General features: G+C 43.3%; 1 protein-coding gene across 1 annotated transcript; it reads left to right on the forward strand.

Annotated features, from left to right (window-relative positions):
• The first annotated feature begins 8,324 nt into the window (after window positions 1–8,324).
• On the forward strand, window positions 8,325–9,485 carry LOC121449052 (zymogen granule membrane protein 16-like). The gene is made up of 3 exons (XM_041653257.1): window positions 8,325–8,379; window positions 8,542–8,674; window positions 9,170–9,485. The coding sequence occupies exons 1-3, from the start codon at window positions 8,325–8,327 to the stop codon at window positions 9,483–9,485; spliced, it is 504 nt and encodes a 167-aa protein (XP_041509191.1).
• The last annotated feature ends 8,356 nt before the right edge of the window (window positions 9,486–17,841 follow it).

Genomic DNA, 17,841 nt, shown 5'->3' on the forward strand with positions numbered 1-17,841 from the left:
GTGCTGAGTACTACTGATGCCATGCACCCAGAAGCCTCTGAGGCGTTTTCCTGGAGTAGGGTTGAGTATTAACCTCATGAAATCACTCGATCCAAGGGAGAAGGACCAAAGTGCATTGGAGTTTTCCAGACCAGATTAAAGTTTTAGAGCCAAAAAGCCATTTCAGGATTTCTCGGAATCTAATCAATGTAGTGTTTGAAGTTGGGTGGAGACAGCTGAGGAGGGACGGAGAAGGATAGAAGTGAGTCCACTGTTCCGCCACCTATTGTCTAACGTCCTATCTCAGGTGGCTCAGACAGTAGGGAGCGGTTAGAGAATGGTTCGCAAGAGGAAATGCTTAAGTCTTCAAGTCCTTACAGGGCTAGACTCTGGTCCCAATGGGTCACTGCACATCAGGTGGTCCCTCATCTCTGACTTCTTGTTCTTGACTGGGAGTGGGGAAAGAAAGAAAAGATAGTGTCTCTCCATTGAATTAGGCGCTTTCACAGGGTTGGGATTAGGGTCTTGCCTTATCCACGCCAGCTGATTTTCAGGAAGAGGAAATGAGAGAGGAAATGCTAGGAGAGAGACAGAGAGAGAGAGAGAGAGAGAGAGAGAGAGAGAGAGAGGCAGAAACGGAGATGGGGAGACACACACACACACAAAGACAGAGACACAGAGAGACAGATGCAGAGAGACAGAGTGGCAAAGACATGCCGAGAAATTGCCTCGGTACAGTTTAAATCTTTAGAGAGGTAGAGGGCGCAAGGCAACTTAATTTCCCTCCTGTCTCTTGGTGCCTCCTCCCCCAGAATAACCAAAGTCCACTCGGCAGGGTGTCTGGGAGACACGAGTGTCTGTCTCCCGCTGTGCTCTCTTGGAAAGTTGACACCGGCGTTTTTCCCTATGGGGGCGGGGAAACCGGAGGCGCTGTGCCAGGATGGGAGGAGTGGGTGGGGAAGCGCTTCGGGTGAGGAGTCGCAACTCTGGCGAGAAGTTGTGCGAAAATTGTGATCCGGAGACACCCTTTACCAACAAAAACAAATGACTTGGTGGGAATCGGCTGGGCTCCCGCGCAGCTGCGGGAGGGGGTTGCATCTTGGTTGCAGGGGAGGGAGGCGTGTAGCGCACTGGTAGTGTAGTCTGGCTCCCAGACAGACATGCAGAGTTAGAGACACAGAAAAACAGAGAGAACTCAGCAGCTATAGAAGGGTCTTTGTAGCGACATCCCTGGGAGAGCACCCAGTCTCTGTAAGCTCCTAGTGAGGTTTTACAAGTCGATTCTAAGTGAAATCACTTCCAGAGAAGCTTATCAAGGTTTCAGCAAACTAAAAAGAGAGATTAAAAAGGCACCAACCAACTAAGCCGGGTGGTGGTGGGAGATGCCTTTCATCACAGCACTCTGGAGGCAGAAGCAGGTTGATCTCTGTGAGTTAGAGGCCAGTCTGTTCTACAAGAGCTAGTTTCAGGACAGCTAGGACTATTACACAGAGATACCCTGTCTCCAAAAACAAACAAAAAACAAATCAAAACAAAAAGACACCAACCTAATTCTGAAAAAAGACTCAGGGACTGGAGATGGCTCAGAGGTTAAGAACACTGATTGTTCTTCCAGAGGTCCTGAGCTCAACTCCTGGCAACCGTCTATAAAGAAATCTGGTGCTCTCTTCTGGCCTGCAGTCACACATGCAGACAGAACACTGTAAACAAAATAAATAATAAAAAAAAAATCTTTAAAGAAAAAAAAAAAAGGAAAAGAAAAAAGACTCAGTTATCTAGAGAACAGAAAATTGTCATTTTACCAGGGTTATCCCCTGGAAAATTCTCTTGAGTCCAAAATGTGAATCAGATCATTTGGTTTATGAATACATAATTAAAACAAAAGGCTTTGGGCTTTATGTAAAAGATGTCTAGGGAGACAAGGAAGCCTGAGGCTTCCCTCAGGCCTGATGATGCAGATCATGCAGGTTCAGGGCTTCCTTCCTCTGAGAAGAGCCAAACAGTAACTCATTCTTCAGAGCTGGACTTGCCTAGTCGATTGTTTATTTCAGTTATTTCTCCAGTGGTCTAAAGAGGCACATCATAATATTTTAGATTACAAATATTTTACTTCAGTAAATATTCCCTCATAATGAGTTCCTAAGAATCTTCCAGTGAATGATGAACACTCCCTTTGCAAACACTTACCAGTCACCTTTGAGAATTATGGTGACCGAAATTCAAGAACATTCATTGTGCATTGTGTATCTTCTCCCTTACTCACCAATTTTATAATCAGAGGTTAGAGGGCCATGAAATGTGATCACGGATGTTTAAAAATCCTGCTCAACACATTGTTGACAAATCTCATCCATCCAGTAACTAGTTATGTTATTTTGAAATGTCTCTTGGCCTCCGAATTTCATGCTTGCAAGGACAAGGCCTTCCTTGCAGATTTGGCTAGGATCAAGTATGATAATGAACATGAAGGCATGTTTTAAACAGGGAGACAGGACCAAGGCCCTCCCCACTGAGCAAGGTATCCCTCCAAAGAGAATGGACTCAAAAAAGCCAGTCCAAGCAGTAGGGATAAACCCTGGTCCCACGGTCAGTGGCCCCGCAGACTGCCCCAGTCACATACATTCAGAGGGCCTAGTTTGGTTCTATGCTGGTTCCCCTGCTTTGAATCTGGAGTCAGTGAGCTTCCTTAACTCAAGTAAGCTGTTTCAGAGGGATTCTCCATCACGGTCTTGAGCCATTTGCCCATATTACCGCTTCTCCCTCTCTTTGAGTGGACTTTGGGAGCTCCGCCTATTGCTTCACTCTGGATCTCTGCATCTGCTTCCGTCAGTTACTGGATGAAGTTTCTGTGATGACAGGGTAGTCATTGATCTGATTCCAGGGAAAACAGTTCAGGCATCTCCTCCTCTATTGCTTAGGGTCTTAGCTGGGGTCCTTCTTGAGGATTCCTGGGGATTTCCTTAGCATCAGGTTTCTCCCAGGCCTCTTAATGACTCCTCTCTTTCATTGCTTTCCCACTCCATCCCTCCTTCAACTTGATCATCCTGTTTCCTCATGATCTCATCCCCCATCCCCTCCACTTTACTGCCCCTACCCTCAGTTACCCAGAAGATCTCATCTATTTCCCTTTCCCAGTGTGATCCATGTGTCTCTCTTAGAGTCCTCCTGTTTCCTAGCTTCTCTAGTGCTATGGATTATGGTCTGGTTACCCCTTCCTTTACATCTAGTATCCACTTATGAGTGAGGACATACCTTGTTTATCTTTCTGGGTCAGGATGATTTTTTTGCTGGCTCCATCAGTTTTCCTGCAAATTTTATGATGTCATAGTTTTTTTACGGCTGAGGAATAATACATTGTGCAAAAGTACCACATTTTCTCATTCGTTCTTCAGTTGATGGATATCTAGGTAGTTTCCAGGTCCAAGAAAGAATTTTAAAAACACACAAAACAAAGAAAAATGCTTTATTTTCAACCAAATATCACACCGTGAGAAAATTTTGTGTGTTGGGGGGTATTTGTACAGTATGCTCCAGGTTCCCAGGTTTTCTGAACTGTTACCCATGCTGGCGTGGACTTTGGTGGTGCAGAATCATTTCTGCTCCTTGTAAATAGTCCTTCACCTAGATTCCTGTAAGTATTCCCCATTAAAACCAGTGGTTCACCAAGTTGGACTTTGATGGTATCCCTGCTTTGGTCTGTCGTGGGCTCCCTATCTGGAGTGAATAGATGTACATCTTGTGTCTGCCCAGGTAAACTTTGTCACACAGCAGCTATGCTTTTAATATTTAATATGTTTGGAATTAAATAGAAAAAACAGTTTGAAAGTCTCATAATCTTATTTATTTACTTATTGTAGATTTATTCATGTTATTTTTTGTGTGTATTGCCTGCATATATGTCTATGCTGGGTGCCTACAGAGATCAGAAGTGGGAATCAGAGTTACAGACAGCTGTAAACCACCATATGGGTGCCAAGAATCAAACCCAGGTCCTCTGTAAGAGTTACCAGTGCGATTGACCATGAAGCCATCTCTCCAGCCCATCGTTTATTTTTAATAGAGATTTGGGTACTGGCATAAGAACAGATAGGAGGACCAATGGAACCAAATAGAAGACCACACATCTTTGAACACCTGATATTTGATAAAGAAGCAAAAAATATCAAATGGAAAAAAAAGAAAGCATATTTAGCAAGCGGTGCTGGCATAACTGGATATCAACATGTAGAAAAATGAAAATAGACCCATATCTATCACCATGCACAAAACTCAAGTCGAAATGGATCAAAGACCTCAACATAAAGCCAGCCACACTGAACCTTATAGAAGAGAAAGTGGAAAGTACACTTGAACGCATTGACACAGGGAACCACTTCCTAAACATAACCCCAGCAGCACAGACACTGAGAGAAACAATTAATAAATGGGACCTCCTGAAACTGAAAAGCTTCTGTAAAGGCAAAGGACATGGTCAACAAGACGAAACGACAGCCTACAGAATGGGAAAAGATCTTCACTAGCCCCACGTCAGACAGAGGTCTGATCCCCAAAATATACAAAGAACTCAAGAAATTGGACACCAACAGATCACATAATCCAATAAAAAAATGGAGTACCGACCTAAACAGAGAACTCTCAACAGAAGAATCTAAAATGCCTGAAAGACACTTAAGGAAATATCAACAGCCATAGTCATCAGAGAAATGCAAATCAAAACAAGTCTGAGATTTCATCTCACACCTGTAGAATGGCCAAAATTAAAAACACTGATGGCAACTTATGCTGGAGGAATAATGTGGGGGAAAAGGGAACGCTTCTGCATTGCTGCTAGGAATACAAACTGGTACAGCCCCTTTGAATGTCAGTGTGGCGATTCCTTGGAAAATCAGGAAACAACCTTCCTCAAGCCCCAATAATACCACTTTTAGGTATCTATCCAAAAGATGTTCAATCGTGCCACAAGGACATGCGCTCAACTATGTTCATAACAGCTTTGTTTGTCATAGCCAGAACCTGGAAACAACCTAAATGCCCCTCAATCAAAGAATGGATAAAAAAATGTGGTACATTTATACAATGGAGTATTACACAGCAGAAAAAAATAACAACAGCTTGAATTTTTTTTTCAGGAATTTTTTTTCTCATTTTTTTTTATTGAGAAAAGGAGAAAAAAAAACAAGTTTCCACCTCCTCCCAGCCTCCCATTTCCCTCCCCCTCCTCCCACCCTACGCCCCCTCCTCCCACCTTTCTCCCCCTCCCCCCACTCCTTTCCCCCTCCCTCTCCAGTCCAAAGAGCAGTCAGGGTTTTCTGCCCTGTGGTAAGACCTAGGACCTCCCACCTCCGTCCATATCTAGGAAGGTGAACATCGAAACTGGCTAGGCTCCCACAAAGCCATCACATTACGTAGGATCAAACCCCCGTGCCATTGTCCTTTGCGTCTCATCAGCCCTCATTGTTCACCATGTTCAGAGAGTCCAGTTTTATCCCATGCTTTTTCAGTCACAGTCCAGCTGGTCTTGGTGAGCTCTCAATAGATCAGCTCCACTGTCTCAGTGGGTGGGTGCATCCCTCGTGGTCCCGACTTCTTTGCTCATGTTCTCCCTCCTTCTGCTCCTCATTGGGACCTTGGGAGCTCAATCCAGTGCTCCAGTGTGGGTCTCTGTCTCTATCTCCATCCATCACCAAATGAAGGTTCTCACTCAGGATAGTGTTTTCTATTTCCATCCATTTGCATGCAAAATTCGAGAAGTCATTGTTTTTTACCGCAGCGTAGTACTCTAATGTGTAGATATTCCATACTTTCTTCATCCATTCTTCCATTGAAGGGCATCTAGGTTGTTTCCAGGTTCTGGCTATTACAAATAATACTGCTATGAACATAGTTGAACAAATGCTTTTGTCATATGATAGCGCATCTCTTGGGTATATTCCCAAGAGTGGTATTGCTGGGTCCAGGGGTAGGTTGATCCCGAATTTCCTGAGAAACCAAAACACTGACTTCCATAGTGGTTGCACAAGATTGCATTCCCACCAGCAATGGATGAGGGTACCCCTTCCTCCACAGCCTCTCCAGCAAAGGTTATCGTTGGTGTTTTTGACTTTAGCCATTCTGACAGGTGTAAGATGATATCTCAAAGTTGTTTTGATTTGCATTTCCCTGATTGCTAAGGAAGTTGAGCATGACCTTAAGTGTCTTTTGGCCATTCAACAACTTCTTCTGTTGAGAATTCTCTGTTCAGATCAGTGCCCCATTTTTGAATTGGGTTAATTAGCATTTTAAAGTCTAGTTTCTTGAGTTCTCTATATATTTTGGAGATCAGACCTTTGTCTGTTGAGGGGTTGGTGAAGATCTTCTCCCAGTCAGTAGGTTGCCTTTGTGTCTTAGTGACAGTGTCCTTTGCTTTGCAGAAGCTTCTCAGTTTTAGTAGGTCCCATTTATTCAATGTTGCCCTTAATGTCTGTGCTTCTGGGGTTATACATAGGAAGCGATCTCCTGTGCCCATCCAACAGCTTGAATTTTGAAGGAAAATGGATGGAACTAGAAAACATTATTTCGAGTGAGGTAACCCAGACACAGAAAGACAATTATCACATGTACTCACTCATAAGTGGTTTTTAAACATAAAGCAAAGAAAGTCAGCTTACCAACCACAATCCCAGAAAACTTAGACAACAATGAGGACACTAAGAGAGACTTACATAGATCTAATCTACATGGGAAGTAGAAAGTATAAAAAGACAAGATCTCCTGAGTAAATTGGGAGCAATGAGGATATTGGGGGATGGTTGAAGGGGGAGGGGAGAGGCAGGGAGAGGAGCAGAGAAAAATGTAGAGCTCAATAAATATCAATAAAAAATAGAGATTCGTTATATAATTCTTTAAACTTTACTATGGTTTGAGTTTTCATAATAGAATATCAGGAAATAGATAAAAAATTGTCAGGAAAATACTAGACTCTGCTTGGAAGTACATTTCCTTTCTGGGGAATTCCAAATGCCCAACGGACAATGTTTATTCCAGCAAAGGGTGGCCTTCAGGCCTACAGACCACTTGAGATAGAGAGAACCTTCTGCCAGAACTCTTGGATTCAATTTCTTTTCCTTGTTTTAGTTTTGAGGCAGGTTCTTGCCCCAAAGTCCAGACTGGCCTTGAACTCAAGATCTTCCTGCCTATGTCTCTCAAATGTTGCACTTACATAAGGTGCAAGCCATGCCACCTGGCTAGATCAGACTCTTTAGATTATGTGAGCTTTTCGTTCACCCAATTGTTATTCGGTGAATTTTAGCTAGTTTTTCTGCCTATCCTGAAATTTGTCACTGTGCCTGGAGTGGACCCCACCTTGCCACCCGTGACTCTTGGGAGGAAGAGTAGATTAAGATGCTTCAGAGCTTGCGAGACACCTGATCCTAAGCAGTTGATCATATTTGTTCTGGGTCTGAAGTTTACATGATAAAGAACAGTGGGAGGGCTTGATATGCTATAAAAAGATCTGGAAATTACTGGAGCATCATTTTGCATCTGAAACTGCCAGGTAAGGAGTGAGTTTGGGGAGAGGGGATACTAAAATCTTTGCCTAGATTGTGGCAGAGGAGACTTGAACATTGGCACCTGGACTTCAGCTAGTTTCACAGGGTCTTTGAGTTCTAGCTAAAGGGATGAGGATACCATGGATGCTCAGGGCGGGAAAACAGCAAGATCTGACTGCTAGAGGAGGGATTATGACGACTCGAAGCTTTGGATCTAACGTCTTGAGTTTCTCCCCAGTTATACCACCTCCCAGCCTATCCCAGCTGCAGCAGAACTGCTTGGACACTGATGTTGGCACAATCTTTTCTGTCACTCTCTTTGTCCCCCTGGGTGACATAGAGGTACCTCTAAATGCTCTTTCCCCTGACTCAACAGTAGGATAAGGGTAGAGAGTTAACCTCTGTGCCTCACATGCCTTATCAGCCAGGCTAATCTCACACAGGTGAGCTTTGCTCAGATTCTAGGTTTGGTGAACTTCATCATCTCCATGCCTTAGAAATGGCCTCTACCTCCTCTTCTGAGGACTTTCCTGCTGTGTGCCAGGACAGGATGAGGTTCGGCTCAGATAATCCAACAGAAAGTCATGATTGATCTTTTGGCTTGGGAAAAGAACATTAGCCACAACCAGACCAGAGGAATTAGGGACTCAGGAAACAGCATCAGGAAGGAGCAAGACTATCAGTGGACAGTCTCCTCTGAGCTCAAGGCTGCAACTACTATGTCTACATTGAAAAATTGAAACGCCTAGGTCTACGTGCAAAGCCGGGGAATTGATAAGCTTTCTTCTTTCCCCTTCTTCACACTCCAGCCTCAGAATGTTGGCCATTGCTCTTCTAGCCTTTCTCTGTGTGTCAGCCTCTGCCAATGAAGGTAAGTGAGATGCCTGGTCGTGGGATCCCGGGAAGAACGACTCTTGCAATGCTGTTAGTCAGGGCTTTTAGGCACTGGCTTGGAGTGGTGGGGAGAATCAAGATGTTAGGGAACAGCTGGGTTCCTGGGTTGTTTCTACCTCCAACTCCTCTTCCCCTTTAGTTCAGGCCAAGTCCTCCTCTTATAATGGGGAATATGGAGGTGTTGCAGGAACGCGATTCTCTCATTCTGGCAACCAGATGGAAGGTCCCATTACCGCCATCCGTATTCGAGTTGACACAAACTACATCATAGGGTAAGAGTCTTCAAGTTCCTGTGGTTTGGGGCCAATGGAGGGTCATAGTAAACTGAGTTCTTATTTACCTTGAATCATGCTTCTTTAAATCAACAAGTCACAGGTAACACATGAGCTGGTAAAATGTTGGAGGACCTAGTTTCTGGATCTGTGGGTTTGTTTGTTAACTTCACTTCCTCCAGTGTGCCTGAAGTTGGAAAGTCATGTAATCCTAAGCTCTCAGGGACCGCAAACTGAACACATTGATTTTTCTCTCTTGTCCATCTTTGCTTGTTGTCTCTCCTGAGATAGTTCTTTCTGTCCCTGTTGTTGGCTAAAGTTCTCAGTATGACCTTTTAGGGTTCATTCATCATTCATATCCACGGTGTGAGTGTTGCGGGGGACTTGTCTTCTCTGTTACCTCTTTAAAAGTCTCAGCATATAGATCAGGAGGTCCTGAATTTTGATAACCCTGTTCAGTGTTTCCCTTCCCTCGCTTCTCACCTCTGCCTCCAGTCTCCAGGTACGCTATGGCAGGACATGGAGTGACAATGTAGGTGGCACAAGAGGAGACTTGGAAGAGATCTTTCTGTACCCTGGGGAATCAGTGATTCAGGTGTCCGGCAAATACAAGCACTATCTGAGGAAGCTGGTCTTCATCACAAACAAGGGCCGCCGCCTGTCTTTCGGAGGAAAAGAAGGCATAAGTTTCAATGCTGTTCCCTTGCATCCTAACACTGTCCTTCGCTACATCAGTGGCAGAGCTACCAACTACATCACTGCCATTGGCCTGCACTGGGGTACCGACCCTAGTAACCAGAACGACTGCTGAACCTTCAGCTTCTTGTTTGCCAGGGACATCGTGTAAGAACTCCCTTACCACCAACCCCTATGCAAGCAACTTAATAAATGAGCATGAGTATCTTGTTTGTCTCCTAATTCCAGTAGAAATACATGGCTCTTATTTCTGGCTCTCTTTGCATGTTAATCTTGGGAAAGTGAGAGGTTGAGAATAGAACCCTAACTTACTTTTATAGATATAATTGGAGATAAAATAACAGCTACATGTATGTTCAAGGATGGTTTCTGAGAATGCTCATTCAAAGGAGTTCAGCAGGGAGGGAAAAGTAGTCGTGCAATCCTTCCTCAAACCCAGACGTCCCACTCTCTAGCTGCCCTCCCCACCTGTCTGTCCATGGAGGAGGTTCCAGAAGAATGTCACCTCACTCTTTTGACCTTAAGACATTTGGTATGCATGGTGGGCCTGAGCCATTATCTATCCTTTGTTCTTTCCCAGAATCCATCTAACTCCTGATATTTAGGTCAATTTTGTGCCTGCGGATTCTGTTCTCTTAAGTTAGCTCACTTCCCCCATCTTTACTCCATTACGTATCCAAAGCAGTTTCTCTCTCTGTCTCTGTCTCTGTCTCTCTCTGTCTCTCTGTCTCTCTCTCTGTCTCTCTCTCTCTCTCTCTCTTTGTCTGTGTGTGCATGTATTGGGGTGGGGGAGGGGAATAGAGTGTTGCTGGTTTAGTTCTGAGCACAGAACAGTCACTTATTCTCAGTACCTTGACCGGCTCTGAGTTTGCACATGAATAACTGCCCACTGGAGGAACACACAGAGTCTCTAACTAAAGGTTGAGAGCAGAACCACTCTATGGATATAAACACGAATATTTGGACTGTATTTTAATGACATGTCCACTTAACAAAAAGACCAATAGGGGTCTCCTTTCTAGAACCTATGACTTCTTCAACCATGGGTGTTTGCCTAGGTTTCACAGTGCAGGGAATGAATTCCCTTTGTAGAGTGGACCTCAAGTCCAAACAGAAAACGAATGACTACTCGCAAGACATTCATGCCACAATTGAACCAGTAGGCACTTTTGCCTGATGGGTCAGTGCTGTATAACATGCAGGGTCCACGGATGCTGTGACATCAAACCACAGATGCTTCTTTCCCATGGCACATTTCAGCACTAGCTAGCCGGGAGGAAATTTTCATGTCAGTTCCAACTTGATATCTCTGTGTCCTCCAACTCATGAGTGCGCTGTCCTCAGCAACAAAGTCTTACTCTCTGATTCTGGTTGGAAACCAAGAGCAATGGCAGCCGTCTGTGTTGTTTGGGGGGCATCTGGGGCCTCCCTGGCCAACAATTCATAAGGAAATATCCCAAACTTGGCACTGGAAGTTTTAGATACTATACTATGGCTTGTGGGAGAAGCATTATGTATTCATGGAGGATAACTCTCTTTTTTAACACCTTAAACTAATATTTTTAAAAAATATATCTTCATATTATTTTTCCTACCTAGAGGAATATTGGACTATATTGGGATGTTTTGATGGTAACTGAAAAATCTTTACCCAAGGCATATAAGAAAAAGAGGATGGAAACCAAATGCCTGCCTCTTTCCTAAACCAGTATAATTTCCAAATTCAGGAATTTCCAATTTCTAAATCCTTATCTTTATACCCTTGGATAGGTGCAGCTCCCACTCCTCATCATAGAAGCTTCTTCTTGTAACAGATGGAGAACACTACAGATAGCCACACATGGTCATAATGCAGAGAACCTCGAGTGATGGTCCCTACTGATGCATTTACATCACAACTCCTAGTCAGGAGCCCCAGGGAATGTCACAGAAAAGGGACAGAAAGATTACAAGAACCAGAGGACCAAGATGTCTGCTGTGAGAGGGTGTCTTTTATATAAGCCATGGAAGTTGTACCCAGAAAGTCTCAGTACTGTGGCCACCTCAATTAGACCTGCAAAATGCTAGCACCAGTTGACATGCCAGCGTGAATGCGACACCTTCACAAAGCCCAGATGAAGAGCTATAGGTAACTCATGGCTCCTTAGAGGAGAATCGATGTTCCCTATGGTTGAGGCCCATAACTGGTTATTTAAAGCCAAGCAGTTAGGCTTAAACACACATACACATGAGCGACACTAAATGGTCTCATAGATCATACGTGTGTGTGTGTGTGTGTGCACGCACGCGCATTAATTGCACACAATACAATGTAATGGTTAAACACTTCTGTATTTCTTCTGGACCTTTATCCAAGGGTTACTAGCCTATCTTTTGGCTCCAGGGAGACCTCCCCCCATACTTGGATTAGAGATTATGTCAGAGCACAACGTCACAGTTTAGTTGATCACCTTTATTAGTGACCGCAGAATGGAATTTGATTACTTTCATTACCAACTCTAGAACGGAACACCACTCCACAAATACAATGGTTGTTCTGAGAATCAGAAAGATAGGAGCTGGTCTGTGAGTGTTGAAAGATCCTCTAATGGAAGCACTCAGAAGGTAGAGACAATGATCTCTGTGACTTCACCCAGGATATACCAGGGCACATGAACATTGTTCTCAGCTGGATGTGATGGTTCATGCCTATAGTGCTAACACTTGGGAGGCTAAGGCAGAAGAATTACCATGCACTTAAAGCCAGTTTGGTCTATAGTGTAAGAGTCTGTGTTAACACTTCCCCCTCAATGGATTTCTAATCACTTTTTCTAACCCTGTCTCATCAGGTGGCCCTGTCATCAGATGCAGTCAGAATCTTTACACGGTTTCCTGAGCATAGTGATTGATCAGTGTGTTAGATGTGTAACCATGTTGAACAAGACATATCCCACAAATGCTTTAGGGATTAGATGTTGGAGTGGGTAGAATAAACTGGAAACAATCACTACAGTGTCTTTGGATCATGAGCCAGGAGTTCAGGGAAGGGACTAGCAACCAGAACTGGAGAGGTAGGAGCCTTGAGCCAGGATGGCAAGACTTGCTGCAGAATCCTTCCTAGTTCAAAGCGATACTGATAATGCTAAAATACAGCAAGAAGAATGGTTTTGCTTGTGTACAGGAAAGATAAAACAGGACCAAGTGGAAGAAGCCTCTGCTTATGTTGGCCTGATAAACACATGGAAAGGATCTTAAATAATGAAAGCTGTGCTGAAGGGGACTTAAATGGCTTACAGAACTGCATGAGGTTAGGGGAGGAGAAAAAGCAATCAGAGATGCTGATGGAGAGACCCTGGAAGAATAAGGGACTTGCACTGGTGCAGTAGTGGCAAGGCTGATATGACGTCAACCAATGCTTTCTCACTGGAATTGAGGGCTACTCCGCAGGTGGGAATTCCTGTCTGGTACAGTAAATCTGGACAAAGAATAGGCTCTAGGAGAGAACTACAGTTGTTGCTAAAGAGAAACGACGTGCGGATCAAATCGCCTCTAAATAACTGTTGATCTGCATAGTTGGTGCTGCTGTCAGCTTTGGTCAGAGAATCTTCTCTTTAGAGTGGGCAACAGTAACGGTGGAGCCTCGTGGTTGTTCAGAGTTCTGAGAATAAGTGACTGTTGAATTTTAGCCATAAGTGGGGCATCTATATTACCCCATCTCCAAAGAGGGGCATCTGTGTGACCCCATCCACAGCTCAGAGAAGGTGAAGAGGATGTAAAAGTGGGAACATGTCGTGGACTGTTGTCTCCAGTTGTGGCATGACTGCTATACTCTTCCATTAGTTTGTTTTTGAGACAGTGGACCTCTGTGTAGCCCTGGCCATCCTGGAACTCATTATATGTAGACCAGGCTGGCCTCGAACTCAAAGAGATCCTCCTGACTCTACCTCCTGAGTACTGGAATTAAAGGAGCATGAACTCTTACAGTCACAGCAGATATGATTATGTGCACAAGACTAGGCCCATTGAGACTGTCATGGGAGTCTTCCCCATACAGTTAGGGGTTACTGGGAGTGGCCTGGGGGGGGCGAGGAGAGAAAGGGACATTTTTTTCCCCCAGTGGTGTAGATAAGGTGCCCATGCCCCTGAAAAACAATGACATTCACTGGGCCACATAACAAAAGTGGCCGGTAAGTAGGCTCAGTGGGTAAAAGAGCCTGCGCTAAGCTTTACAACCTGAGTTTGATCCCCGGGAGCCCACACAGTAGAAGGGCAGAACAGATGCCACAAAGTTGTCCTCTGACCTTCATGTGAGAACTGTGACATACACATATACGTGCCTGACAAAGATCAAGAAAGTATGTATGTATGTGTTAGCATGTCACAGTAGTGGGTAATGGCAGGCATAATCAAATGATCAAAATACATACATGTATGTGATAGTATGTCATAGTAGTGGCTGATGGGGAGGGTGACCAAATCATCTAAAAACATGCATACACACATTAATATGTCACAGTGAGGCTCATTATATGTAATTAATATAACCCAATAAAAGCATAAAATGTACAAAAAGGTATTAGCAAAAAGAATCATGAGAATGAAGAAGATATCTCATAGTGAATCCGAGAAAGGAAGGATTGGAGAGTGCCAGGAAAGATTTTATTCTGAGGTTTCTCATCCCCCTTTAAAATTTCTCTTATACATATACAGAGACACTTATCTTATACTCATAGACTCACACAGATACAGAAACTTGTAAACACACACACACACACACACACACACACACACACACATGTTTGATAATGTTGGGAATCATACCAAATGGTCTCCTGCATACTTAGCAGGCTCTCTACTACTGACCAATGTCTCTAGCTCTTCATTTAAATATTTAAAAGAACATTTGCACTTATTTTAGAACAAAACGTAAAACTTCAAATTTTCCAATATTTTAATAATCTAAACTGTCCTTAGGGTTATGCATAAAATGTCCTTTCAAGTAATCTCTATAGACAGTCCTGGTTTCTCATACAGGAGGTGAAATGATTACTGACCTTTCTGAGTAACAAAATATTTGTTTCGAGTATCTGTGGATTTCAACGTAAAATACTTCCTGGAATGAAAGATGGGAAAAATGCAAGGGAATTCCCACACCTTTTCCTCTGATTTTATTCAGAAAGTCAGGTGAGCTAACACATGTTAGAATTTCAACATGAAATTTAAAAAGTTGTTTTCTTATTAGGAAGTGATCTGTAGATGGGCCTTCCGGTGTGAATTTATGGGTGCAGTTTCAGGGCATAAGACATGAGGGCCCTACAGAAGACATGCCAGGAGGAAAGGTTTTTAAGATTAAAGGGCTTTGAAACATAGAATCGAAAAAAGAAGGACAAAAAGACACACATTTCCAGAGCATGTACATTTTCCTAAACCAAATGAACGTGTGAAAGAACCCTTAAAGGAATAATCAGTATTAATAATTCTGTAATCAGATTTAAGTCTTAAAAGAAAATCTTTCTACCTTAATTAACTCATACACAAACAAAGGGATTGAGTTTAAAACAAGGTCAAAACCACGCAGTGATGATGGAAGTCACAAAATAATCCCACACCAGTTCAGAATTATGAATAATAAAAGGGTTATTTATTTAAGGGGAAAACTTACAGACCATTGTCCTAGATAACAGTCCTCTACGGAACAGGAACAGAGTCTAGCAGCCAGAAGCGGGAGCTGGAAGCAAGACAGCAGGCACATGCTTTACAACTGCTTTTAGAGTATCAGAGACCACACCCATGTTGGCTGCTATCTTAAAGGCTATTGGCTGAAGGAGTAGAATGTGCTACCACAGCAATGCAGTTAGTAAAGTAGGAATCTGGTCTTTGTGTAGTGCACAATTCCATATGAGCAGTTGGACTGAAAGCTGGCCTCTGTCCCTAAGGGACTTATAAAGATGTTATGGCTAGAAATAACAGAAAACTTGACTGGAAGTGGTAGCATATACCTGTAATCCCAGCACTCAGGGAATAGAGGCAGGAGAGTGAGGAGTTCAAGATCATCCTTGGCTATGTAGTGAGCCCATGCTAAACTTTAGAAAATGAGACCCTGTTCTTAACCAACTAACAACAACAACAACAAAAAACCAAAAAGACTATATAATTTTTGAATTATCTAATAATCTGTAATACGGAAACAAGATTGAAGTTTCTTTGGTTTTTGTTTTTAATTTTAAAAGCATTATTTTGTATGTGTGTGTGAGAGAGAGAAGAGAGAGGGAGAGAGAGAGAGAGTTCACACATGAAGTTGAGAGGGGAAAATGGTAAGAAGGATAGAGGGCAGAAGTGGAAGGCAGAGAATAAGGACTGGATTTATACATTTGATCAAACCATGTTATAGTCTTGTATGCAATTATCAAGTGATTAAAAAAAGGAAGAGATGAAGAAATGGCTTAATAGTTACGAGCACTTGTTCTTTCAGAGGACCTGGGTTCATTTCCCAGTATCCTCATGGTGGCTCACACCACCTGAAATTCCAGTTCCAGGGAGCCATTCTTGGGTTCCAGGCATGGACACAGTGCACTTACACACAAAGAGGCAAAACACTCATACAAGTAAAATAAAAATGTCTAGCAAAAAACCCTGAAGTCTTTCTTAGACTGTTTTAGCCCTGCTACAGCCTAGAGTATAAATCCTCAAGTAATTGTTGATGTGATAACTGTCTTCTAGAACAACCCAATATTGACCCCAATGTTGGAAATATTAGTGTACTAGTAAAATATATTTCATTTAAAAATACACCAAATAACTGGGTTCATCCTTGTGGATTCCTGGGAATTTCACAAGCACCAGGTTTCTCCCTAACCTCACAATGGCTGCCTCTATCAAGATATCTTTTTAATGGCTCTCCCTTTCAGTCTCTCCCCCAAATAAACCATCCCATTCCCTCATGTTCTCATCCCCCATCCCGTTCTCTTTACCATCCTTCCCCACCCCCAGTTTACCCAGGAATCTAATTCCCTTTCCCAGGGCAAGCACTGCATCCCTCTTAGGGCCCTCCTGTTACCTAGCTTCTCTGGAGCTGTGGACTGTAGGCAGGTTAGCCTTTCCTTTACATCTGGTATCCACTTATGAGTGAGTACATACCATGTTTGTCTTTCTGAGTCTGGGTTACTTCACTTAGGATGGTTTTGTTGTTGTTGTTCTATCCATTTGCCTGGAATTTTCATTGTTTTGTTATTGTTGTTGTTTTTAACAGTTAATACTCCATTGTGTAAATGTACGACATTTTCTTTATCCATTCTTCGGTTGAGGGGCATCTAGGTTGATTCCAGATTCTGATTATTATGAATAATGCTGCTATGAACATTATTGTGCAAGTGTCCTTGTGGTGTGATTGAACATCCTTTGGGTATATGCCCCAAAGTGGTAATAATGCTGGGTCTTGAGGTAGATTGAATTATAATTTTCTGAGAAACCACCATACTGATTTCCAAAGTGGCTGTACAAGTTTGTACTCCCACCAGCAGTGGAAAGGTGTTTCCCATTACTCCACATCCTTTCCAGTATAAGATGTCTTCAGTACTTTTGATCTTAGCCGTTCTGACAGGCATAAGATGCTAAGACTCCTAGCAATAGTAGAGAGGATGCCTGAACTGACCATAATCAGATTGGTGAATACCCCAACTGTCATTATAGAACCTTCATCCCATAACTGATGGAACCAGATGCAGAGATGCACAACCAAGCACCAGGCTAAGCTCCAGGAATCCAGTCGAAGAGAGGGAGGAGGGAGTATATGAGCAAGGTAGGTCAAGATCATGAGGGGCAAAACTACAGAGACAACTTAACCAAGCTTGTGGGAACTCATGAATTCTACACCGACAGGTTTGGAGCCCCCATGGGACCAAGCTAGGCACTCTGCATGTGCGAGACAATTGTGCAGCTTGGCCTATGTGAGAGGCCCCTGACAGTAGAACCAGGATCTATTTCTAGTGTATGAGCTGGCTTGTCGGAGCCCATTCTTTTTGGTGGGATGCCATCAGTCTTAATGCAGGGGGAGGGGCTTGGTCCTGCCTCAACTTAAAGGGCCAAGCTTTGTTGACTGCCCATGGGAATCCTTACCCTTTGGGTGGAGTGAATGGGAGATGGGAGATGGGTTCGGGGAGGGTGGGAGGAGAGATGGGAGGGAGAACTGTGATTGGAATGTAAAATGAAATGAAGATAAATAACAAATACATAAATAAATATTTACTTAAAATGCACCAAATAAGAATTTGACCAGTGTGTTTTGGGTGTGCTCATCTGGTTGATTCAGTGATACGCCATTGAGAGATGAGTTGGCTTCTGAGCAATGTCAACAGTTGCTGCCGACCCATATCCATGGTTATGTACTTGTGGCTGCCAGTCTTGCGCAAATCTTTCTTAATGCTGTGTTGCATAATACAGTCACAGGGAGACAAATGCAGCTGGCTGTGGCTAGAGCTTTAGTCTGAACATTT

This window comes from Microtus oregoni, unplaced genomic scaffold, assembly GCF_018167655.1.
Source record: "Microtus oregoni isolate MIOR12 unplaced genomic scaffold, Mior012 000006F_ref0000085, whole genome shotgun sequence".
Taxonomy (NCBI): Eukaryota; Metazoa; Chordata; class Mammalia; order Rodentia; family Cricetidae; genus Microtus; species Microtus oregoni.

Coding starts and splice junctions, on each gene's coding strand:
- LOC121449052 (XM_041653257.1), top strand. CDS start 8,325: ATGTTGGCCATTGCTCTTCTAGCCTTTCTCTGTGTGTCAGCCTCTGCC. Junction 8,380..8,541: donor GTCAGCCTCTGCCAATGAAG/GTAAGTGAGATG, acceptor CTTCCCCTTTAG/TTCAGGCCAAGTCCTCCTCT. Junction 8,675..9,169: donor GACACAAACTACATCATAGG/GTAAGAGTCTTC, acceptor CTCTGCCTCCAG/TCTCCAGGTACGCTATGGCA.